The sequence below is a fragment of the Pecten maximus genome, chromosome 9, assembly GCF_902652985.1.
Source record: "Pecten maximus chromosome 9, xPecMax1.1, whole genome shotgun sequence".
Classification (NCBI taxonomy): domain Eukaryota; kingdom Metazoa; phylum Mollusca; class Bivalvia; order Pectinida; family Pectinidae; genus Pecten; species Pecten maximus.
This window is the reverse complement of record NC_047023.1, coordinates 45,212,940-45,238,913: the sequence shown is the minus strand read 5'-3', so window position 1 is coordinate 45,238,913 and position 25,974 is coordinate 45,212,940. Positions and strand designations below refer to the sequence as shown.

The window sequence follows — 25,974 nt, the reverse complement described above, 5'->3', positions numbered from 1 at the left end:
GGAGCCTCAGTTACTACTGTGTACACTTACTGAGGGAAGAGGCCGGGAGCCTTGCTTTGTTACTACTGTGTACACTTACTGAGGGAAGAGGCCAGGAGCCTCACTTTGTAGCTGCTGAAGGCCTGACTGTACTTGCATCATGGCCTCCAATGCCCGTGGATTGGTCATCACCCTCTGTATGTCGGGATTCTGCATCTGAATTGAACAATGTCATATTATTATACATAAAGACTTCGTTTATGATTCACCAAATCTTGAGTAGAACTAGAACTGTCGCCAGGATGGCTGACTAATACCCCCGCAATTGGCATGAGTCAATGGTGAACTGGAACTGTTAATTAGAGGCTAACTAAGATAACCCAGTGATATAGTGACCAGTTGCCATAGCAACCATAATTTTGAGAAAAAGAAAGTGAGATGCACATCTACACATGGTTCTCTATATTTGAGTTAAGTTTCATTGAAATCGGCCCTTCAGTTTAGAAGGAGTTGTCCGGACAATCTTAAAAGTTATGGTTCTTATCGGAAAACCTGTTTTAGTGACCAGTTGCCATAGCAACCATAATTTTGAGAAAAAAGAAAGTGACATGCACATCTACACAGGGTCCTCTATATTTGTGTGAAGTTTCATTGAAATCGGCCCTTCAGTTTAGGAGTTGTCCAGACAAACTTAAAGTTATGGTTCTTATCGGAAAACCTGTTTATAGTGACCAGTTGCCATAGCAACCATAATTTTGAGAAAAAGAAAGTGGCATGCACATCTACACATGCTCCTCTATATTTGTGTGAAGTTTCATTGGAATCGGCCCATCAGTTTAGGAGGAGTTGTCCGGACGAAATGCGTCTACAGACAAACGGACGGACGGACGGACGGACGGAGCACGGACCACGGACACAGGGTGATTTGAATAGCCTACCATCTGATGATGGTGGGCTAAAAATATTACAAAACCGACATTTATTCAACAAACTGAACAACTTCACTTTCGTAGCTTGCAGATTTCAACTTTCTTTCATTTCATCAAGTAACTTAGTATTATAATCTCTGATCAATACAGTTAGTGATGTTCCTCAAAATCCAACATTTTCCCAATGCTATGTCTATTTAGAAATTTTGTTGAATTGAGAGCATATTTTCTCAGAATAACAAAATTTTTAATAATGCATAGATTTTTTATGCATTCCTTGAATATCTTGGAAAATAGGTCCCTCCCTTGACCCTCCCTGAAACTTTAACGAGCTAGGTCATTTTCATTATAACTTGTCATTTTCACGGAGAAATTAACATTAAAGAAAAAGTTTTTTTTATGGATGGCAGTGTATATCAAAGCAGGAGATTATATCTGGATGTGCTGATTACTTCTTTGATATGGAATCCTCTATTTGAGAAATCACGATAACTCATTTCAATCCCCCACACCTATCCATTCCACAAAAAAGCTTCATGTAATCAAGATGATGTGATGCAAGTTTGCTATTTTAATAATTTCCATATCAAATGAAAAGCAGATAGACAAAGGACAGGTAAAGTAATTCAATGCTGGTTTTTAGAGATACAATCAAACTGCCAAGGACATTCATATAGGTGCTGTGCATGAGGGATCGGAATAATGGAGAAAAGCAACAAGTATAGTATATTATGGTTCTCAAGTTTTTAAATTGTACTCAATTTACTGGGTTTTTTCTCTCCATATTTAAATTGGTCTGTATCATGATTAGATATTTGACAACTTTTTTTAGAAGAGACTAGGAAATTGATTGTTACCTTATCAGTTCCAGTGACTTGTTGAATCATACATTCATGTTATATACATTGTACAAGAATTTCAATATCAACTGATTTAAACCATGCAACCTCTATTGCTATCAGAATCTATGGAAATAAGCTAAAGTTAGGTTTCACTTCATAATCAATTCAACCAGCACGGCCATTTTCACAGGCCTATTTCTTGGAAATGACGTCAGAGCCAATCAGAAGTATTCTACTTTCATTTAAGTACCAACTGTAGAAAAATTCGGAGATTTTACTTATTGATTGCAAATTAGAAAATCCAAGATTAAAACCAGTATTGGACGGCTGAGGGCCATTTTTATTAACCCACGAGCTCGAGATGACTTTCCAATTTCGCATCAACTAGAGCGTGTATGAGTTACTTCCCCTCGCACATACCAAGCAGCAAGCGTAATCATTTGTTAATAAATTGTTTTTCTTTAATTTATCTTAAGCAGATGTCTCCAAACATACGAAAGTGTGAATCATATTATTGAAAAAAACAAACAAATACTTAGTGGAAAAAGATAGATTGTCTAGTGGGTTGTTGGTATTTTTTAGGGAAGAATAACTGAACTCATCTGGAATTTATCATAGAAATAAGCGATAGTTTGATTCCCCCAAAGTTCCAAATGAATTTGTTCTCAATGAAAGTCGATGAGCATAGCTATAGGTTGCTGTGTACTACAGCACCTAAAAATTGTAACGTTCATACAAACCTGTTGCATCATGGCTGGCATGTGTTGTCTCATCTGCTCCTGGAGTTGGGGATTACCAGCCAACATAGGGTGGGCACTCAGCATCTGATATGTATAATACAACTATCAGCAAACTTACAAATTATAATCTTCATTATAAACCTGACCCTTAAAACATGCATTAAGGTCTTCTCCAGTCACAGTGGCAGCTGTACTGCTCCGGTCACAGTGGCAGCTGTACTGCTCCGGTCACAGTGGCAGCTGTACTGCTCCGGTCACAGTGGCAGCTGTACTGCTCCGGTCACAGTGGCAGCTGTACTGCTCCGGTCACAGTGGCAGCTGTACTGCTCCGGTCACAGTGGCAGCTGTACTGCTCCGGTCACAGTGGCAGCTGTTCTGCTCCGGTCACAGTGGCAGCTGTACTGCCCCAGACAGTGTGGCAGATGCACTGCTCTGGTCACAGTGGCAGCTGCATAAGCATGACATCAGTGGTGGGATGACATCCAGAACTTTTCATCATTTCTTACATTTAATTAGTTTTATTATTTGATGTCGAGGAATGGTGGGGCCTCCGTAAAAAACCCACCAACACCACACAAACATCAATGGTGGGGCCTCCGTAAAAAACCCACCAACACCACACAAACATCAATGGTGGGGCCTCCGTAAAAAACCCACCAACACCACACAAACATCTTAATTTAGAATAACTCCAGATAGAATGCTGATGTGGACTTCTTAGCTCTAAACAGACAGAATTTATTTTTGTATTGAGTACAATGTACTGTTCATAAAGGTAAAATATCTATAACATGTGCAGCTGAAATTATGGATTATCTCTGTAATAATGTTGCAGACTTAGAGTGTACTTGTCATAATGTTGCAGACTCAAAGTGTACTAGCTAGTGGATTTTCAGTGAATATGAAGAATCAAATGTAATAATATCCCTGATCTGTGTTTTGCGTGACTTACCTGTTGTGCCATGTCTGGGTTGGCAGCCATACTCTCCATCATGGACTGCATGTAAGGTGCCTGTAACATGTTTTCTATTAACTGTGGGTTCTGAGTCATCTGCTGCATCAGACTCTGCATCCCTGGTGTCTCAAACATTCCTATAGTAAAATAGTGTCAAAATCAACTGAAATCTTATAAACAAATATCTAATAATACAGTAGTCAGTCAGGTGAGTTTCTATCAAAAACAAAGACTTGACATAAATGTGTTGATCCAAAAAAATAACCGATACCTAGATCTGACTTCTGAATGTGAAGAGGACTGTAACATTATCCCACTCCCCGCCCTCTAATGTCCCTAATCGTGTAAACCATGTTACATTATCCCACTCCCCGCCCTCTAATATCCCTAATCGTGTAAACCATGTTACATTATCCCACTCCCCGCCCTCTAATGTCCCTAATCGTGTAAACCATGTTACATTATCCCACTCCCCGCCCTCTAATGTCCCTAATCGTGTAAACCATGTTACATTATCCCACTCCCCGCCCTCTAATATCCCTAATCGTGTAAACCATGTTACATTATCCCACTCCCCGCCCTCTAATATCCCTAATCGTGTAAACCATGTTACATTATCCCACTCCCCGCCCTCTAATGTCCCTAATCGTGTAAACCATGTTACATTATCCCACTCCCCGCCCTCTAATGTCCCTAATCGTGTAAACCATGTACATTATCCCACTCCCCGCCCTCTAATATCCCTAATTGTGTAAACCATGTTACATTATCCCACTCCCCGCCCTCTAATATCCCTAAATGTGTAAACCATATTACATTATCCCACTCCCCGCCCTCTAATATCCCTAATCGTGTAAACCATGTAAGTAGATCGATGTATCCTAACACACCACACACATCAATAAGGGTTTGCTGTAGCTTTGGATATTTTAGATGTACATGATCATTATAATGGTGAATAAAAGGCTGAATGTTATTTTGTTCTCTAATTGAACACTCACAAGTCATTTCATAGGAATGCCATCACCACTTTGATATGGCCAGGAGGGGTGGGAGACATTATAAATTGATGGGTGATGGGGGGGTTATGTCCCATTTTCTAGACCAATGATACCATATAATTGTACTAAATTAAATTTAAAATAAGTTTTAATATTTGATGGGTGGTAGAGTCTTTGAAAAATTGCCTCTAACCCGTCCCACAAGGATAATTTTGGCACAGCCCTTACAAGAAAAGCATCAGTCATCTCCATTTTCCACCCATCTCTGCACAATTTTCTATGACTTACCCCTAGAGGGCGTTGTGGTGTTAGAGGTGCCTGTGGTTCCTGATGCGGTAGTTGTTGCACTGGGAGACTGGGGTGCCCAAGGATTTGGCAATGGTTGTGTGTTTTCTCTGCCTTGTTGACCATCTGCATTAGCTGTAAAATAAATATAAACTCAGCAGTTTTAACTGTAAAATAAATATAAACTCACGGTTTTAACTGTAAAATAAATATAAACTCAGCAGCTTTAACTGTAAAATAAATATAAGTTCAGCAGTTTTAACTGTAAAATAAATATAAACTCATGGTTTTAACTGTAAAATAAATATAAACTCAGCAGCTTTAACTGTAAAATAAATATAAACTCAGCAGGTTTAACTGTAAAATAAATATAAACTCACGGTTTTAACTGTAAAATAAATATAAACTCAGCAGCTTTAACTGTAAAATAAATATAAGTTCAGCAGTTTTAATCAACGGTTACTGTTCTTATTGCAACAATAAATAGAAACAAGTTTACACAGTAATTACAAGCAAAAATCGGCCCCAAAAATAAACAAAAGTTATTCCTCTGTATAGAATATATAAAGGATATCTTACAGTGTCTTCAGTAATACCAAATATATGTCATGAGTGTGGTTAATATTTTGATATTTTTTCACGAGTGTGTATGTAGCACGAGTGAAACATATTTGGTATTACTGAAGATATTGTTACATATTCTGTTTATTATATTTTATAGCAAAATATACCAAGGCAGCTCAATCTCTCTCAGAATTCATTGAAGCCCTAGTCAACTGCTCACAAATTGTGACATTATGTATTCTATCATGCATCATGACGTCATATAACATGACAGAGAGCTATATGCAAATCTTGTCCAGCAGAAACTTGTACATAAAAGCAGGGAGTAAAGGTATAAATACACCATAGATCTGGATGTTCCTTACCCAAGTCACAATTAGAGACTAAAATTGTAAAATATGTCACAAATATAAATATGAACTGATCACCTTGAATTTTGTCCCCAATGTACCGATATCTGATTATAACAGAGGGAAGGACAGATAGTTGTAATGTTTACTACCTACTGACTGTGTTAAGATGCCAATGACACCCATATTCCCTATTCCACCAAGGACACCCATATTCCCTATTCCACCAAGGACACCCATATTCCCTATTCCACCAATGACACCGTTATTTCCCTATTCCACCAAGGACACCCTCACCCAAACCAATATTTATATCTGATAAGCTACCTCCTGATGATTCCCCGGGGACGAGGGAAGCGAAGGGATTCCTGCTCCCAAAGCCTTCCTGTGCTGCATTCATCATTGGCTCCTGAATGTCGTGGTACATCCTCTGTAGAGCATTAAAACCACCGGGAATACTCTGTGAAAGAATAAAACATATGTACAGACAAAAATATCAGTATTGGGTTCCAGCCTCTTTAACATGTAACTGATGTGGTAATGTTACATAACATGTACCTGATGTGGTAATGTTATATGTACCTGGTGTGGTAATGTTATATAACATGTACCTGGTGTGGTAATGTTCTATGTACCTGGTGTGGTAATGTTATATAACATGTACCTGGTGTGGTAATGTTATATGTACCTGGTGTGGTAATGTTCTATGTACCTGGTGTGGTAATGTTATATGTACCTGGTGTGGTAATGTTATATGTACCTGGTGTGGTAATGTTATATGTACCTGGTGTGGTAATGTTATATAACATGTACCTGGTGTGGTAATGTTATATAACATGTACCTGGTGTGGTAATGTTATATGTACCTGGTGTGGTAATGTTATATGTACCTGGTGTGGTAATGTTATATAACATGTACCTGGTGTGGTAATGTTATATGTACCTGATGTGGTAATGTTATATAACATGTACCTGGTGTGGTAATGTTCTATAACATGTACCTGGTGTGGTAATGTTATATGTACCTGATGTGGTAATGTTATATAACATGTACCTGGTGTGGTAATGTTCTATAACATGTACCTGGTGTGGTAATGTTATATAACATGTACCTGGTGTGGTAATGTTATATAACATGTACCTGGTGTGGTAATGTTCTATGTACCTGGTGTGGTAATGTTCTATAACATGTACCTGGTGTGGTAATGCTATAGAACATGTACCTGGTGTGGTAATGTTCTATAACATGTACTTGGTGTGGTAATGTTCTATAACATGTACCTGGTGTGGTAATGTTTCTTTTTTACAGAATTAAAATGTAGTACATTCTTATAACATGCAATATTCTATGTTAGTATAAACTATTAGTAACACTGTCAGAGGATAACACTATTAGTAACACTGTCAGAGGATAACACTATTAGTAACACTGTCAGAGGATAACACTATTAGTAACACTGTCAGAGGATAACGCTATTAGTAACACTGTCAGAGGATAACACTATTAGTAACACTGTCAGAGGATAACACTATTAGTAACACTGTCAGAGGATAACACTATTAGTAACACTGTCAGAGGATAACACTATTAGTAACACTGTCAGAGGATAACACTATTAGTAACACTGTCAGAGGATAACACTATTAGTAACACTGTCAGAGGATAACACTATTAGTAACACTGTCAGAGGATAACACTATTAGTAACACTGTCAGAGGATAACACTATTAGTAACACTGTCAGAGGATAACACTATTAGTTACACTGTCAGAGGATAACACTATTAGTAACACTGTCAGAGGATAACACTATTAGTTACACTGTCAGAGGATAACACTATTAGTAACACTGTCAGAGGATAACACTATTAGTAACACTGTCTGAGGATAACTCTATATAAGTATAAACTATTAGTAAGACTGTCAGAGGATAACTATCAGGAAATATCATTAAACTACCCACCTCTAAATTACTCATAGCACGGTCTTGTGATCTCATTAATTCCTGTAGCATGGCAGGGTTCCGTGCCAGTTCCATTGTCTACAACGCAGTAAAGACATAGAATCAGGAGATGAGTGAGGCTATACCAGGAATCACTGAGGACACAACATACTAATTTACTACTCTGTCTACATACACAATACTGTCTCATGCTTGACACCAGTTTTAATTGATTCAAATGGATGCCACATTTTTTAATAATATAAATTTGTTTAAAATTTAATCAAACATAAATACCTTTATGTCACATAAACAACACAGCTACCTAGCAAAATTTAATTTTAAAAGTTCAATGTTGAATTAAGGCAGTTTGTTTGGTAAAGACCCAATGCTAAGAACTTACCTGTCGCATCAAATCTGGGTTGTTCAACATGTGTGTAATCTCGGGATTTCTCTGTAAATACAGTAGACAATTTGACCATTGCATTACTACTTGGATACACTAGATGTTATGCCAATCAGCTAAATCTTTCAATTAACATGATTTTGGACATTTATGAAGCAACTAGACTACAGATATCTTACTTTATTAATTGGTCAAATAAGTGATACTCAACAACTCGATTAATTGGAACAACAATACTTAGAATGCTAACAGCACTTTCCATTCTACCCTTACATAACAAGTTTACCTGTTGTTTTACAAGCACACATTGAAACATCTATGTAACAAAATTAATGAAAACAAAGTGAGCTATACCTCCAATCCCTCATCAATAAAATAAATTTGCCATGGGTTGATGAGATATCTTGTACATTATTTTTTTTCTTTTTTTTCTTGCAAATGGTTAAATGAGACCTTTGGCCTTTTACCCTAACAACCAGAATCTAATCAGGTAAAGAACTTGATGGTGTGGTGTTATTGTGTAAATATCACTGATTATGTTCAGTAGTTCATATCTTGTACTCAACACTTTTCTTTATAAACTGGTAAACAAGATTTTCATTTTAATAGTTGTCAAATATGACCTTTGATAGTGCTGCAATGATACGCTTCCCTTATCTCACAATACGATACATATCGTGATACTTATCTCATGATACGATACATATCGTGATACCTATCTCACAATACGATACATATTGTGATACTTGTCTCATGATACGATACATATCGTGATACTTATCTCACAATACGATACATATCGTGATACTTATCTCATGATACGATACATATCGTGATACCTATCTCACAATATGATACATATCGTGATACCTATCTCACAATATGATACATATCGTGATACTTGTCTCATGATACGATACATATCGTGATACTTGTCTCATGATACGATACATATCGTGATACTTATCTCATGATACGATACATATCGTGATACCTATCTCACAATATGATACATATCGTGATACTTGTCTCATGATACGATACATATCGTGATACTTGTCTCATGATACGATACATATCGTGATACTTATCTCATGATACGATACATATCGTGATACTTGTCTCACGATGCGATACGTATCACGGTACATTTACAGCGTGCCCCATTAGTTTATCCTGTCAGGGGTAAAGTGTACCCCTCCTCTGAAATTTGGAGGGATACAAAAGGGTACTAGTACAAATTCACTTATGAAGGTTATTCCTTTGTAAAAATACAGCATTACAGCTGTAATTATGAAAATGCTAATAAAGTTAAATTGAAAAAAATATTGACCCTAAGAAGTTTTGACATGCTTCTTATTAACAATTAGGTATATTGACACATTGGGTTAATATACGTTTTATAAAGATGAATTGTTTTCCTCTTAAATCATTTAATTTAAATCTTGAATTATTTCATTTCATTCTTTTATTTTTATTTTATTCAATTCTACAATTCTACACAATTTCCAATTGATCTGATATTAATGAGTGAACATTTTTCTTTCGTAGGCTACCAGCTCATGATCAGGAACACTTCACCTCTTCACAAAATCGTATTTTCTTCAGACAATTTTGATTCTTAAATGAGTTCAAGTTTCTATATATGTGATTTAAATGAGCGATACTAATTATGGCGCAGAAAACCGGAAACGGCCTGAACCATGAGCGTTTTGTGATGCAAGAAAAAATTACTGTGGACCGAACCGTGCCATTTATACCGCGATATATCGTACTACGGATTACTGTTGCAGCACTAGTAGGGGATAATCAAGTTATCTACCATGTCACTAGGTGGGGATTTTTCTGAAGCAGCAATCCAACTTTAAACAATATTGTTGTAATTTTGAATAAGTTAGACTATACAGGCCTACAGACCTCCATCAATTCCCTCATCTGTGGGTTGGTAGTAATCATTTGTCTCATCACATCTGGGTTGGACATGAGCTGTTGGACGAATGGGTTGTCCATCATGTTACGCAGCATTTCAGGGTTACTCATCATCTGTAACAAGGACATGTGTAAAATTTCAAAAAATCAAAGTACTGAAAGTACTGTAGGAGGCGTTAGTCAGATGTAAAAGGAGATATTTGAAATAAAGCAAGAATACAAATTAAACTGATATCAACATGACTAAACATTTCCACTTAAATGTGTCAAACCAACCGGACATAATGGTTTTCACAGTCCTGATGAATGTAATGGTTTAGACTGTTCCGATGTACATAATGGTTTTAACCATCTTAAAAGTTGCAAACCTACTTCTAAAAGAAGTTAAACATTTCTTATTTCAATCAAACCTTTACTTAAAAAGTCAAACATTTTAATTTTTTTCAAATCAACGTCTACTTAGGTACATGTCATTAACATTCATACTTTAAACCATCTTTTATACTTAAGTAGTTCAAAATTTGCATTTATGTGTTTAAAACAAACTTACATTTTATAGGCCTGGGTATTAGAAATGACCAAACAATAAGATATGCATTTCGATAAGTTATAGCAATACGCGATATGTATTGAAAATACAGGGAGTGTCTGCTACTTTTTTGTTGAAAGTGTACAATGTCTTTCAATATCTTGTAAACAAAATTGTTTATTCCTTTCTATTTTGATCTTAGAATAATATCAAAATTAGATTGACAGCTTTTAAAAGTTATTACACTTTTTTTTTAACAAAAACCTCATTTTTAAGGACAATTATTTCAAAATTAGATATCAATTCCATCTATTTTAATAGATCCAATGTCAATATTAACAATAAACTGTGATTTGTTGCTTTTTAATTTACCACCAAGATGTAGATAATAGCCTAGTAGCTATAGGTACTGTGTATAAATATACAGCGTTTTACATGCAAAATATTGAAGAAAACTTTCATATTTGATATCAATTCAATATGATTGTATAGGTCCCTTGGGGTGGGGAAAGAACCCTGGGCCTATTTTTACATCAGGATTGTGTAAAAATGTCAATTTAGCGAAATTGACCTATTTTGGTCCCATCCTTCAGCCCCCGGGAGGTTAACCCCAACATTCGTACAATTTTGAATACCCACCCCATAACCATGCTACCATACAAATGTAGGTTTTATACCAAATTGTGCAATTAATCCATGAAATGAAATTGACTTTGGGTACAACCCCATAGGGATTGCTACCACACCAATGTGAGTTATATCCATAACTTAGTTTCAGAGAAACCAATTGACCCCTTTTGACCCTGCCCCCCGGGGGTCAACCCCACCATTTTTACAATTTTGAATCCCTACCCAAAAGGATGCTACCAGTCAAGTATGAGCTATATCGATTGCTTAGTTTCAGAGAAGTTATTTATGTCAATTGAGCCAAATTGACCCCTTTTGAGCCAACAATTGAATTGCAGTTTAAGGATAATTTTTGATTTTGGCAAGAAAACATTCTTTAAAGGGCATGTCTGCATCATTTTTAATAATTTGCCCTTGAAACTTCGCACACACCTTCATAAGAGCCGGTTCTTTAAAATGTGAATGAAGGTCAAGGTCAGAGAGATAAACTCAATATTTGTAGCCAGTTACACATGTTACATGTATCTGTTTGCCAAATATCCAGCCTTCATGTGTATGTGCAGTTTTGGGTCATTTTTTCATTTTGGTAGGAATTTCTTTTTAAAAGTGCCATATCTGCGTCATTTTGATTATTTGACCTTGATACATTGCACACACCTTTAAAAGGGCTGATTCTTTAAAATGTGACCCAAATTAATAATTTTGAAAGAACTTTGAATTTTCTTCATCATTTGACCCCCGTGACCTTAAATGAAGGTCAAGGTCAAATATAAGTATAACATTTGTAGCCAGCCATACGTTATCGATGCGCCAAACATCAAGCCTTCATGTGTATATTATAGATAAAAGAGCAGAAACCTTTATTCTGCAATTTTGGATTATTTTTTAATTTTGGCTGGAGAAAATAGCTTTATGATTCTTTTCCAAGTGCCATATCTTTCTGCCATATTTTTATCTGATGACAATAAAATATGCACATTCTGTTTCAGTGGACTATGTTCTTTCATATGAAATGAAAAAAATAATCAATATAAGATTTTTATTTTTGACATTCGAACCCATAACAAGTCGTTGGCCTTGACATTCTCTGACAATATATCATTTCCAATGAAAATGAAATAAATTATGCTAAAATATGTGTGATGAGTTTCCTATATAAACTATAGTAAAATGTATCCTCTCCCCAAGGAGAATGCGACACATATGGGGTCATGAAATTAACAATTTTGATGAAATAGCTTAAGAACCTTTTGTACACCATTCTGCGATATCTTGGTCTTAAGAAGAAGTCCGACGCATGACGACAGATCAAATTATAATGGTGTATATTATGAGCTGAATGTCAAAGGATTGTAAACTCTGTACAAATTATATTATCAGGCAGTCAGCCTAAATGTATGTTTCATATCTACCATATTAGAAGTTTGATGTTTTGTACGATATATATATATACTTAATTTTTACACATACATTAAAGGAGTTAGCTACTTTCATAAATTAAGATGTTTTTTCTAGAGTTTACTAGGCCGGATGAAATATGATCATGAGCAATCAGTATGGTCAATATGAGATTTGATAAAATGCCTCTCGTAGTCAACCACTCATGATCACTCAACTTCTTTTTGTAGGAGTCAATATTATATGTAGGAGAATTAAACTCTTGCGATGTCTGTTGCACACAAGTACAAAGAAATACATTATCACTTAAGCCGAAAAAATTCACACTTAAGTATCAATAACACATAATAGTCAAAAACCAAATATATGTGATCAGTGATAAGAAACAGTACTTATAAGCATTTTTGGCAATTTATCCTGAAACAGCTATATAGCCTTCCATATTTGACATCCCACAGATTGTTGCTTGTATATATATAGTTTTAAAGGTCAACATTGGAAAAAACCTAAATGGTTATACATGAATTCATAATAAATAGAATTATTGACAAAAAAGTTTCATTTATTTTCACACTTTCTGGAGACCAATAAGGAGATTGATGATCGTTTTAAGGGATTTGTTCGTGACATGAATATCAAACATTTTTAATTAAATTTCAAAAGCAAATATAGATTTATTTTGAAAGTTATGAGGAATATTGATATTTGAGAAAGTCTTATATTATATGAATTTGATATATCGATTGCCAATAGATATACATGTATTTATCATTTTACATGAAAACAACAAAAAGTTATATTACATGAAAACATTTGAAAAGGTTGAATCGTGAGCTGAATAATATATAAATAAGACAAGCTGGTTCAATAATAATTTAGCATTTTCATATATATTACGAGTGCGAGTAGCTACTGCAGTAAACCTTATCACAAAAGCCCAGATTATGTATATTGTCTCTGTCGGGGAAGGTACAGCACAAATGACCACCACGACAGATATGTGCCAGTTTTCTTAGTTTTAAAAAATAAACGATCGAATTCCATCACGCCATCACCGATCACGTTAGGTCTACCGATTCATAGATTTGAAACACAGGGACTTCGATCAGTTATCGCAGTAATCCGAAGGGTTCTGGTGTTGATATCGCTGATTAAAGTCTGCATATAGTATATAGCAAGATCGTCAGAAAATTCGGACTATAATCGCAGTAGATATTGTGATTTTGAGGTCTGGACAGGCTTGAACAACTTATCGTAAACAGTTTCGTCCTAAATAAACAAACGCTTATTTCAGTGGGTCAACAAACAGATTTAAACTTTGTAAGCAACTTGCCTTTAATTCATGTTGATAGATATTAATTTCTAGCGACAAACATCACACTTTGATGCTTCGTGTGAAGCCCGTGTCCACGTGCCTCCATTTTGACAGAGTGCTCGCTCACGAAAACAGACGGAACACGTGATCGCTAAATATCGGACCAAATCTCGTGAACAAACTACCAAGTTGTAAACAAAAGAAATGTTGTTAGCCAAAACCTGGAGGGTATTATGAAAATCGGGAATTTGTTTGCGCTTGGTTGCTATGCCGTCTTTATTCCTAGTAGTTAAACAAGTGTCCTCTGTAAGGTAACGTCAGAATCTCGCAGTTATCTCCCTTCAAACAGTATTTTCTATATAGATTTGCAAAAATCGATGCAGGTGTAGATATTTACAAGACATTATTCTTATTGGTTATTCAAAATAGTTCCTGAAATGTTCACAACATTATAAGCATAGTTAATACATTTCCGTGCACATCTACTTTGAATGACGGACTACAATGACGTGCCTCATACTTGGAACTAATAGTATAAGCGAATCATTACCCCTAGTTATAGAAATTACCACCAGAGGTCTCAAATTCCGGGCTTCCGCCGAAGAGAAATTTATACTGAATCTTAGTAAAACTACATGGCAAATTATGTGTAACTGCATTACAATTATTTGCTGTGGTGTATGTGATACCTCACTGTGATGTATGTGATCTCTCACTTTGGTATGTGTGATCTCTCACTGTGATGTGTGTGATCTCTCACTTTGATGTGTGTGTGATCTCTCACTGTGGTATGTGTGTGATCTCTCACCGTGATGTGTGTGTGATCTCTCACTTTTATATGTGTGATCTCTCACTGTGATGTGTGTGATCTCTCACTGTGATATGTGTGTGATCGCTCACTGTGATGTGTGTGTGATCTCTCACTGTGATATGTGTGTGATCTGTCACTGTGATGTGTGTGATCTCTCACTGTGATATGCCCACCTCTCTCTGCATCCTCTGCTGCATCTCCATAAAGTTGGCTGAGCCCATCCCCAGGTTTCCAAGCCCAGCTAAGCCTCCAAGACCACCAACTCCAAACGGGGTCTCCCCAACATTTGGCTGTGCAGCTGGAGGCTGCAACACACAATTAAAAAAAACCAATAACAATATTTATATTGAAATACAATCAAACCTTCAAATACTAACAATAAAACACCATCAAACATTTAAATATATAATGAACATCAAAATACTATAATTATAATAGATAACATTGAATAGTATAGACTGGTTTCTTGATTGATCAATTTGTCAACAAAAATCTTTGCTTTAATTGTTGATTCGAGTAAGTGATCACTGAAATTACTGAGGTCATTGTAAAGTTTACACCAAGATATTGAATGATGCCATAGTCTTAGCTCCAAAACACTCACATACATAGGTATGCTATTCTTAAATCACAGTTTTTAGGAAAAGATGTCACAGTGACCTCATTTTGAAAAATCCAGTTCAGCACTCATTGTTCCTCCAAGTTAAGACCTAAATGTTCGTTTCCATATGACAATACTAGATTGGTGAACCATTGTTAAAATTTCTTCTGTTGATTCTTCTATAATTCTAATGAACATCCACATTTCTCTAACCCTTAAATATCAAGTCTTTATCTTATACCTTCACACAATATCTTTTGTTAGCCTGCTATATACACTGTACATTAAACTTCCTTGGCTATTCTCTGTGACGATTGTATATCAAAATCCAGTGGCATATATGTGACTTACTGTTACACCGACAGGAGAAGGCAAATAGATGTGACTTACTGTTACACTGACAGGAGAAGGCCCATTGATGTGACTTACCGTTACACTGACAGGAGAAGGCCCATAGATGTGACTTACCGTTACACTGACAGGAGAAGGCCCATAGATGTGACTTACCGTTACACTGACAGGAGAAGGCCCATAGATGTGACTTACCGTTACACTGACAGGAGAAGGCCCATATATGTGACTTACTGTTACACCGACAGGAGAAGGCCCATAGATGTGACTTACCGTTACACCGACAGGAGAAGGCACATAGATGTGACTTACCGTTACACTGACAGGAGAAGGCCCATAGATGTGACTTACCGTTACACTGACAGGAGAAGGCCCATATATGTGACTTACTGTTACACCGACAGGAGAAGGCCCATAGATTGACTTACCGTTACACCGACAGGAGAAGGCGCTGAAGGACTTGCTGCTCCACTAATTTCTGCAGCCTGCTGCTGAGACTAAAATATAAACAAGACATGAAAACCTTAGTATCTAAAGATATCAATATCATTCTTATGAACTTCAATGGATGTTTGTTGGAAGATAAAGTGTAAGTGACCAGACTATGTGACCAGTCAATACATGAACGGACTATGTGACCAGTCAATACATGAACAGACTATGTGACCAGTCAATACATGAACGGACTATGTGACCAGTCAATACATGAACAGACTATGTGACCAGTCAATACATGAACAGACTATGTGACCAGTCAATACATGAACAGACTATGTGACCAGTCAATACATGAACAGACTATGTGACCAGTCAATACATGAACGGACTATGTGACCAGTCAATACATGAACGGACTATGTGACCAGACAACAAAAAGTTACCAGCCCAATTAAGTTCTGCACTTGAAAATTGAGACCGAGTATAATAGAAGTTATATAACACATACAACCAATATGATATTTAAGAGTGTGACATTTCCTAACGAAACTGTAACTTTCATCAGTCTAATGATCAATATGAAGTATACTAGCACTGACACATGTAGTGTCCGAGATGGTTGTAGACTTGATCAACCGTTTAGGTTGTTTCGTCTCCATCATGATCCTATTGACCTGTCAATTGTCCAAATCCAAGATGGCCACCTGTCTGTCATATTTTTTTCCAATTGGTCAAAATAAAATATGCATAACTGTGGACCAAGAAGAATCTACATATGAAATTTGAGAAGGATCCCTTCAGTACTTTCTGAGAAATAGCAATAACAAGATTTTTTAACGGGGGAACAGACAAACGGATTGATGAACAGACAGACATATGGTGGTCCGTGGTCTGTCTGGCCATCAATTTTCATTTTGTGACGAATCGGAAAACAACATGGCCCAGCCAGGCCGACTGAGGAACTAAATAAGATATAGTCACAGTGTTACTGTATAATAACATGATAATGAGGAACTAAAGATATAGTCACAGTGTTACTGTATAATAACATGATAATGAGGAACTAAATAAGATATAGTCACAGTGTTACTGTATAATAACATGATACTGAGGAACTAAATAAGATATAGTCACAGTGTTACTGTATAATAACATGATAATGAGGAACTAAGGATATAGTCAGTGTTACTGTATAATAACATGATAATGAGGAACTAAATAAGATATAGTCACAGTGTTACTGTATAATAACATGATAATGAGGAACTAAATAAGATATTGTCACAGTGTTACTGTATAATAACATGATACTGAGGAACTAAATAAGATATAGTCAGTGTTACTGTATAATAACATGATAATGAGGAACTAAAGATATTGTCACAGTGTTTCTGTATAGTCTGACCATCTTACCCTGTTTGCTGATTTGATGACGAGGTGAACTGTGAGACCATCTTTAATTCCATGTTGCTCCAATGTGTCAGCATCTTTCAGAATTTTACCAGCAAAGATTAAACACAGCTGTTCACAGGGTGCACTGAATTGTTTTGCAACAATTTCTCGAAACTGTAAAGAATTGAAAAGTACTATATGTATTAGGAAAAAGTTTTAAATTTGATAATTATAATGATTACATTTTGTTGAAAGAAACTCAAATTCAAAACAAGGTTTAATTTTACTGTGCTATTTGCCTCCATATTTAAATATGAAACACATTTCTGTGTAAAATATAAATCATAATCACATAATGTTTTTTACACTTTAAGTTCCTGATTGGCTAAAAGAGTGGAATGAGATTCCTAATGAAGTGATTATGATAGTTCATGTCAAGAAAGCAAGTATGTCTGGCTGCTTTTAAAAATAGCATAGATTCTCTGAATTATATTTACTTCCCCTTGGCATTGTCCAACATATTATGTGGTCTTACAACTTTGACAAACAACTCTGAAACTTTGAAAGATATTCATAAATCAGTGTGCACTTTCACTGTTTTGATTGTGCTGTGATTAAAAATCAAATTGAATAGGAAGATTTGTTCATATTGTAGTCTCTTTTAACTAAATGGATCCTTAATTAATATATAAGCTTTCATTTGTTGATTTTTAAATAGCAAAATATTTCCTTGGTGAAGCTGGAGACTTGACTGTCCAATAAAGTCAACGAAAGAAGGAATTGACATCCGGAGGCAAAAAGTAAATGGTTGTGTTAAGATTTAACAGAATACACTGTTCCCATTATAAAAAAATGTTTCCTAAGTGGTCACTGACCACATACATAAAGCACAATGTAACATTTACCATTTACCTACTGGTCACTGACCACATATATATGATAATGAAGCAAAAGGTGACATTTACCATGTTTTTTAAAGTATTGTTAGCTTTACAACTGTTTGTTTGATTTTTTATAATTAGCACCAATTTTTACCTACTTTCGAAAAAATTTCCCGACATTAGGTATGTTTTACTTCCTTGAATGGAATTTCTGTATTTATAGGAGGAAAAAATCACTTGCATGCTGTAAGTTCTAGATAAGCCCTTGCGAAGCATACTTCTCGCCCAGACTAGTACCTTTAACCAGATCCTATGGCCCAGACTAGTACCTTTAACCAGATCCTCGCCCAGACTAGTACCTTTAACCAGATCCTATGGCCCAGACTAGTACCTTTAACCAGATCCTCGCCCAGTCTAGTACCTTTAACCAGATCCTCGCCCAGACTAGTACCTTTAACCAGATCCTATGTACTTCTCGCCCAGACTAGTACCTTTAACCAGATCCTATGTACTTCTCGCCCAGACTAGTACCTTTAACCAGATCCTATGTACTTCACGCCCAGACTAGTACCTTTAACCAGATCCTATGTACTTCACGCCCAGACTAGTACCTTTAACCAGATCCTATGTACTTCACGCCCAGACTAGTACCTTTAACCAGATCCTATGTACAGACTTATACAATCTATTTTATCACAATATCAATCGATCCTGAATGATTGATAATTAAAATATAAACATCATTAATTCTTTTTATGATGAAAACTGTCATATACACTGATAGTAAGCTATGGTAAGCCTTGTAGCCATTTTGTGAGAAATGTAGTATCGTACTGTACTGTTATTAAACTGCATAAGCCTTGCACTTTATACTTATTCTGTTTGAAAAAATATGAAATTTCATATCTTTGAGTCCTTGTTCATTTGTCATACAAATGTACTTCAAGTTTATCCAAAGCATATATAATGGGTCCAAGATCAGCGAAACTGAGTAAGGTTTCTAAGGTAGATACATGGGTAAGGTTTCTAAGGTAGATACATGGGTAAGGTTTCTAAGGTAGATACATGGGTAAGGTTTCTAAGGTAGAAACATGGGTAAGGTTTCTAAGGTAGATACATGGGTAAGGTTTCTAAGGTAGATACATGGGTACGGTTTCTAAGGTAGAAACAGAGCCTCGGATGATTTTACATCAACATGCATGGGTCATTGGGCCAATCTAGACCAGATAGGGGCCATTTGCGCCAGCATTTATAAAGCCTCATTTTATTCTCATACTAGTATACTAGCTGCGAATGATAAATAGGGACACATTTTGTATGATGATAAATTATAGGGACACGTTTTGTACCAATGATAAATAGGGACATGTTTTGTATGATTGATAAATAGGGACACGTTTTGTACCAATGATAAATAGGGACATGTTTTGTATGATTGATAAATAGGGACATGTTTTGTACGATTGATAAATAGGGACATGTTTTGTGCGATTGATAAATAGGGACATGTTTTGTGCGATTGATAAATAGGGACATGTTTTGTACGATTGATAAATAGGGACATGTTTTGTACAATGATAAATAGGGACATGTTTTGTATGATTGATAAATAGGGACATGTTTTGTACAATGATAAATAGGGACATGTTTTGTATGATTGATAAATAGGGACATGTTTTGTACGATTGATAAATAGGGACATGTTTTGTGCGATTGATAAATAGGGACATGTTTTGTACGAATGTACTTGTTCTGAAATTGTTTGTGTCTGTATTCATTAAAATGTCCTTGTTATGTGTCCGACACAGAATACAGTACATCGTTTTTCTTCTTATCCTACTTCAGCCAACTATACTATATTGACCAATTTGGCTGGAACTTCCTTGTATCTATCCCTGTGGAAATGGAAGAAGTTGTTTGAAAAAATCAGGGCTCAAAGTAGACATTTTTACCAGGTGGCCTATTTGCCAACCAAGCCATAAAATCTAGGCCCCAATTGAAAAAGTTAGTTGCCTGGGCTAGTTGTCATAAATTTGAAAAGGAACTAATTTAGTTCTTTAGATCAGTATAACATCTCTCTATAAACTTTTCAATTGTGAACATCATTTTAGCATTGACTGCAACCTTTGAAAAATTAACCAAATTGCAAATTTACACAATTGTTTTAGTTGCCATGCAGGCGCCTTATAGGTCAATAACTGGTCGCCAATGGTGAATTTAAGGTGACATGGCCACTAAAATAGGCGCCACATTGAGCCCTGGAAAATTCAGATATATGATCATCTGCCTTCTGCTCAGCTTGATCTGAGCCATAGCCAATTTGTTTTTAGATAATTGATGTTATTATCATTATCACCATGATCGTCTGTTTTGTCCAACAGATTGAATTTAACTAAAGTGAAATTCATAAGGTTTTCTCAAAACGCAACTGTCTACTTAAATTTTGACTGAACGTTGTTAAAATCAAACTTTAAGACAACGGGACAGCTACAGGTACCCCCAGAGCCCCAAAACACAGTCACTGAGCCAATATATCACCAAATTGTCTACAACTCTCAAGGAAATATTTGTTACACTCCAGCCTTTAATACTGGTACTATATATCAAAGATATAGTTTGGACTGTTTTCATTCAACATATATTATAAATGATCACTCAATTCTTCAATATAAATACCAAATTGTGACAACCAGGTCAATTTATTACGAGCCAAAACAAATCTATAATGCAAATAGCCATTCCAGTTTACATCTACATATATCTGACAGCAATATGCATACTATAATTCTTGAATTCAAAGAATCTAATTACCAATTCTTCTCTCTTTTTTATGAAAAAACTTGTCAATGACAGTTATGTCATTCTACTATCATTTTCGTAACATGTGCTTTTGGTTGTATGATCTTACGGAATGGGGACAAAACTTGTGGACAAACTACTTTCGTTTTATGATATGTTTGCAGTGTGCCAGCAGGTCCATGTCAAAATCAAGTCATGCGTCATTTTAAAAACTAATGCATGATTGGTGCAGGCGTACAGTCAATCAGAAGCACTGTTGAAATAGCTGTGATGTCGTAGCTGGAGACAAAGTTTTCTATTACAGGCATCGTCACAGTTACAATTGGGTTCCATATATGCCAACTTAATGAAGTTTGTGACATGCTGTAATGTCAAAACATGTATCACACTGATAAATGCTTGTATTTCAATGGAAAATTAAAATATCAATCCATTTCAGAGCAATAAAGGCTGGTAAATAGTATCAGAGGGATTCAATAATGAGTTGCTACACTATATATATATAGCTAGAGCATATGGAGGCCAACTCATACATAGCCAAGTCTATTTTAACGTTTTGACATCCTTAATCCTTATGAAGATTACTTCAGTAGCGTTATGTTACACTGAGCGCCGAAAGGAATAATGAAATATCTTACTATTGTACAAGAATGGAAACATTTTAGTGCAATAGTTGTAGGTGGAGATTTGAAGACAGTGAGAGCTTTTTTGTTGACAAATTGAAGGCATTGACATCATTATACAATAAAATTTACACAATCTATGTTGTTTATAAGCATGTGACGAGTGTCAAATTATTGACTGTGACACAGCGCAATGACTGTTGCAAAGTGCGAAGACTGACAGATGTCGGCATCCGCCTACAGATTATAATGGTTATATCCGCGTATAATTTGGAAAATTCTGAAACTCATTAACCTCTTTTACAGATGTATCTGTGTTGATTTCAATATCTTGTTTTTCTTTCGGTGTTTTCACCGAAATCGTCATCATCTTGGGATCGGACTTATCGTCATCAGCCATTTTGATTTATATTTTGAAGAATTGTGGGATAGGATAGTGATCACAAAAATGTTTGAATGGACATTCTATTTCACAAATCAGACTAGATCAAACTAGAAACGGATAACTAGATCTACTAAGGTTACTGTCCAGTAAATATTTAAATTTTTGTTTAGTAAATACATTATATTTACTTCAATTGGCAGGTAAAATAGAATGAACGTGTATAAATCCTGAATATGAATAATGTGCTATGCAGTCAAGACAGACGACATAAGCCTCTAATCTAAACAGCACAGTAGTATTACCAGTATACATGCAGGTATATGATCTGAAAAAAATCAGCAGTACTGCACATACTGCAAGCTATCATCAGGCTAATAAAAATGCCAATTTTGATTCGGGTAGTATTTTAAAATGCTGTGATACAGTATAGTACTGTGTCCTAAAAATAATCATCATCTGTAGTCAACTGTATGTTAGTCCATATGTGCACACGTGCCATCAGAGACTTGTATATCAGGTATATACGTCTCTGGTGCCATTAAATAATAAAACCTCGAAGTCAATGGGTGACCATACTTTCGCTTATCGAATGAAAGAAATTGCACGGATACAATAATATTTATCTAACGTATTTGCTATCTAAGTTAACTTTTTTTTCGTCAAAAATACGTTTCCGCTTATTGATAACCCTTTTATGGCTTTATTAGAATTGCCATTTAAGCGTTTCTGTGACAAGGTTACAAGTGCGTGGCTCTTAGAATTTTCTAGAAATGTTGACTGGCCTTATCGACAACGGCTCCGTTTCTCTCTAAGAATATTTATATAACTTCTCAATTCAACCGAAGGGTTCTGATGTTAATAACTACGAAGTAAGATCGTCAGAAAATTCGGACTAAACTGTACAGTGCCCAGTTTCTAAAGCCATAGGCTTCGTAGAGGCGGGGCAAAATAATTGCGAACTATCAAAGGTGAAAATAAATAAATGAAAATAAGACGCATATATCAAGCTCCCGGGCATGTAATTTCGCTGATTATGAACAGATGTAGGCTGTAAGGACTGTCACAACTAAATATTTTAACTATTATGATATTACTAATAACTTCATTCCCTCATTCCAGAGACGTACCAGATATACAAGTCTGCTCATTCGCACATTTGAAGTATTTGACTTGAAATTTTATTAAAGTTTGAAGTTTTCGCAACCTGTTGAATAATGTTGTATAGGTTTGGTGGCAAGTAAGAGCACACGAGTATTCGAAAGACAGTAACTGACGGGTTACGGGAGGAGGGGTCCCATCTGGGGAATTCCCGCTTTTTTCATCTGGTCCTACGTCATTCTGTTTTCAGTTGGCATATAGGAGCCTATTTTTTTTTAAATTTAAGACATTATTTTTTGTCATTGTATAAAGGAAGTCACTATTCCATATGTTTATTACTCAACAAAATAGTTACAAACTCTTAGAAACACATATTTTCGTTGGGGACTTCGTTCAGGTGAAACAGCAGCTGAGATTTAGTTGTGCGAGTCAAATAATATCAAATCAGGTAAAAGGCAATAACTTAAATGTATACATAAATTAATGACCATTAAATTACAGCGCTGACCTTAAACTAGCAATACATAAATAATACATATAAGGACTATTGCATTAGAAACTCCCTTAAATTTTCTCGGTTTTAATATGAAAAAGCAAACAAAAATGCAGTGTACATGTGTAATTAAATTGGGCGAATATGTAATACATGATAAAATTACATGTATATAATAATTGATAAATAAGATTGTAAATATAGAGGATTTATTGGTATATGCAATTGTGTATTTTGAAAGTATCATCTACACATGGACACCAAGGGCTTAACTGGGATCGCGGATCCTGCTTTCTTAAGCACATTTTATTTTATTTATTGCATTTTTATGTACATGTAGTGTGATTTTCAAATATGTAGGCCTTGTGAATGGTAAGTATTACCTGAAAAAAATGTTCAATACCAAGACAACGGAAATCTCAGCTAAAAACCAATATACATATTTGAAATATCAAGAATTAAGATATACATATATATATATATTTATATATATGTGTGTGTGTTTTTATTTTTTTGATAAAACAATAAGATAATACATGTATATTTTATATTCATGACTGAGTATGTAGATATTAACACTTACATACCAATAGATAAAACACGGACCATTCACTGTAAAACTGCACCAACGAGGTGAGGAGCTGCGAGGTTTTCTTAAGTACATGTACTAAGTTTTTCAACTTTCATTGTCCGTTCTGTCCTCTTCTTTGTCCCGTTTCCCCCTTATCTAATTTTGTCTGTCTTATCTGTAACTCTATACTGTCCAATACACATATGATGACTCTCTCGAGGTCATTACGTTATAATTGTACAAATCGAACTAAGGATCTCGATTTCCAGTCTACCAAATGTTTCAAGATGTGGTTAATGGGCTCACAATGATTGTTTATCCATTGTTTTACTACGCTACCTAATCTTTGAGATTCACTCGCGTTTTCATTTAACAGAGGTTTAAGTCTATTTCCTAACTCAGGAAAGACCGATTTGCACGAAGACAGGACTTTGTCTCACTAGCGTGAAAAATGACGATTAAAAGTCGGCTACGACCACATTTGTTTATTCTTAAATTTGTCATTTTGTCCAACTTATTTTGACGTAAATGCCGGGTATAAAACACAAGAGTCGAGACTGGGAATGTGTGTGTGAGAGCTGTTTGCATGGCCTGTTCCTCATCTGTCCTGATTACTAACTTGCTGAGGTCAGTGATCGACAGTTTGATTTTCAAATGTATGAGAGCACTGTACGTCACAATGTCGCTCTTGTCATGGATGAGCATAGGTCCAAAATAATTAAAAGGTGTATAGACACGTACACACGTAATTGGAGTATAGACACGTGTACACGTAATTGTGCAGGGATTCACTTCGTGTCATTTATAGTAGAATGGCATTTCCTGTTCTGCCTTTCTACTGGACCGTCCAAAAATATGAAATATTGAACACAAATTATTTTTAATTTTTGGTTTGTTTTGCACACAGATAAGTTATTGCATAAAAATATGACATAAACAATTACTTTTACATACACATTTGAAATATTGAACATACATGAAGACATGTTACACAAAAAATGGAGTGGTCACGTGAGTGTTTGTACATACAAATATGATCTTCAGCGATATCATTTGAATTTGATATGGAAATATTTTCAGTCTTACTTGGACTGAAATTAGCAAGCCAACTGTTAACCCATTCTATGTAAATTTGCTTGTATATCTAGACAAGAAGATGAAGACGTTGTCAAAGACGTATGTTCTAGTACTTTGGCGATACCATTTATGTATAAACTCAGTAAAATCAGCGGCCCTACAATTGTACCACGAGGTATTCCTCCACATATCCAGCATCAGAGGATGGTTTAGACACTTTCTGTTACATTAGTTCTCGTTCTAAAGACATCCTGAGATACCATAAGTTTTAACTTTACTAATTATATCTTTATTCCAGACTGTCGAAAACGTTCGAGGTGTCCTAGAAAACTAAACAAGTATACTGCGTATGATAGATGTTATATGACACATCTTCAATCGTATTTACTTTACCAACCTAAAGAAAATGTTCCAGGAGTATGCTTCTTTTAATTTAGATAAAGACATATATTAATGTTTAAAACTACTAAATCGTTTGGTTTAACGTCCTATTATCAGCCAGGGTCATTTAAGGACGTGCCAGGTTTGGAGGTGGAGGAAAACCGGAGTACCCGGAAAAAAACCACCGGCCTACGGTCAGTAACTGGCAACTGCCCCACGTAGGTTTCGAACTCGCAACCCAGAGGTGGAAGGCTAGTGATAAAGTGTCGGGACACCTTAACC

General features: G+C 35.7%; 1 protein-coding gene across 1 annotated transcript in view; it reads right to left on the bottom strand.

The window, feature by feature from the left end:
• LOC117333844 (ubiquilin-1-like) overlaps positions 1-22,110 on the bottom strand; it is a 32,521-nt gene extending 10,411 nt beyond the window's left edge. Inside the window, exons 1-12 of the mRNA XM_033893260.1 lie at positions 21,983-22,110; positions 17,406-17,558; positions 15,983-16,051; positions 14,776-14,907; positions 9,911-10,036; positions 7,991-8,041; positions 7,609-7,686; positions 5,973-6,105; positions 4,735-4,866; positions 3,443-3,582; positions 2,491-2,574; positions 80-195 (exon numbers count right to left, since the gene is read on the bottom strand). Of these exons, the coding sequence (XP_033749151.1) occupies positions 80-195; positions 2,491-2,574; positions 3,443-3,582; positions 4,735-4,866; positions 5,973-6,105; positions 7,609-7,686; positions 7,991-8,041; positions 9,911-10,036; positions 14,776-14,907; positions 15,983-16,051; positions 17,406-17,558; positions 21,983-22,087 (1,319 nt within the window). The 5' untranslated portion in view covers positions 22,088-22,110. The remainder of the gene's footprint in view (positions 1-79; positions 196-2,490; positions 2,575-3,442; positions 3,583-4,734; positions 4,867-5,972; positions 6,106-7,608; positions 7,687-7,990; positions 8,042-9,910; positions 10,037-14,775; positions 14,908-15,982; positions 16,052-17,405; positions 17,559-21,982) is intronic.
• Between the last annotated feature and the right edge of the window lie 3,864 nt (positions 22,111-25,974).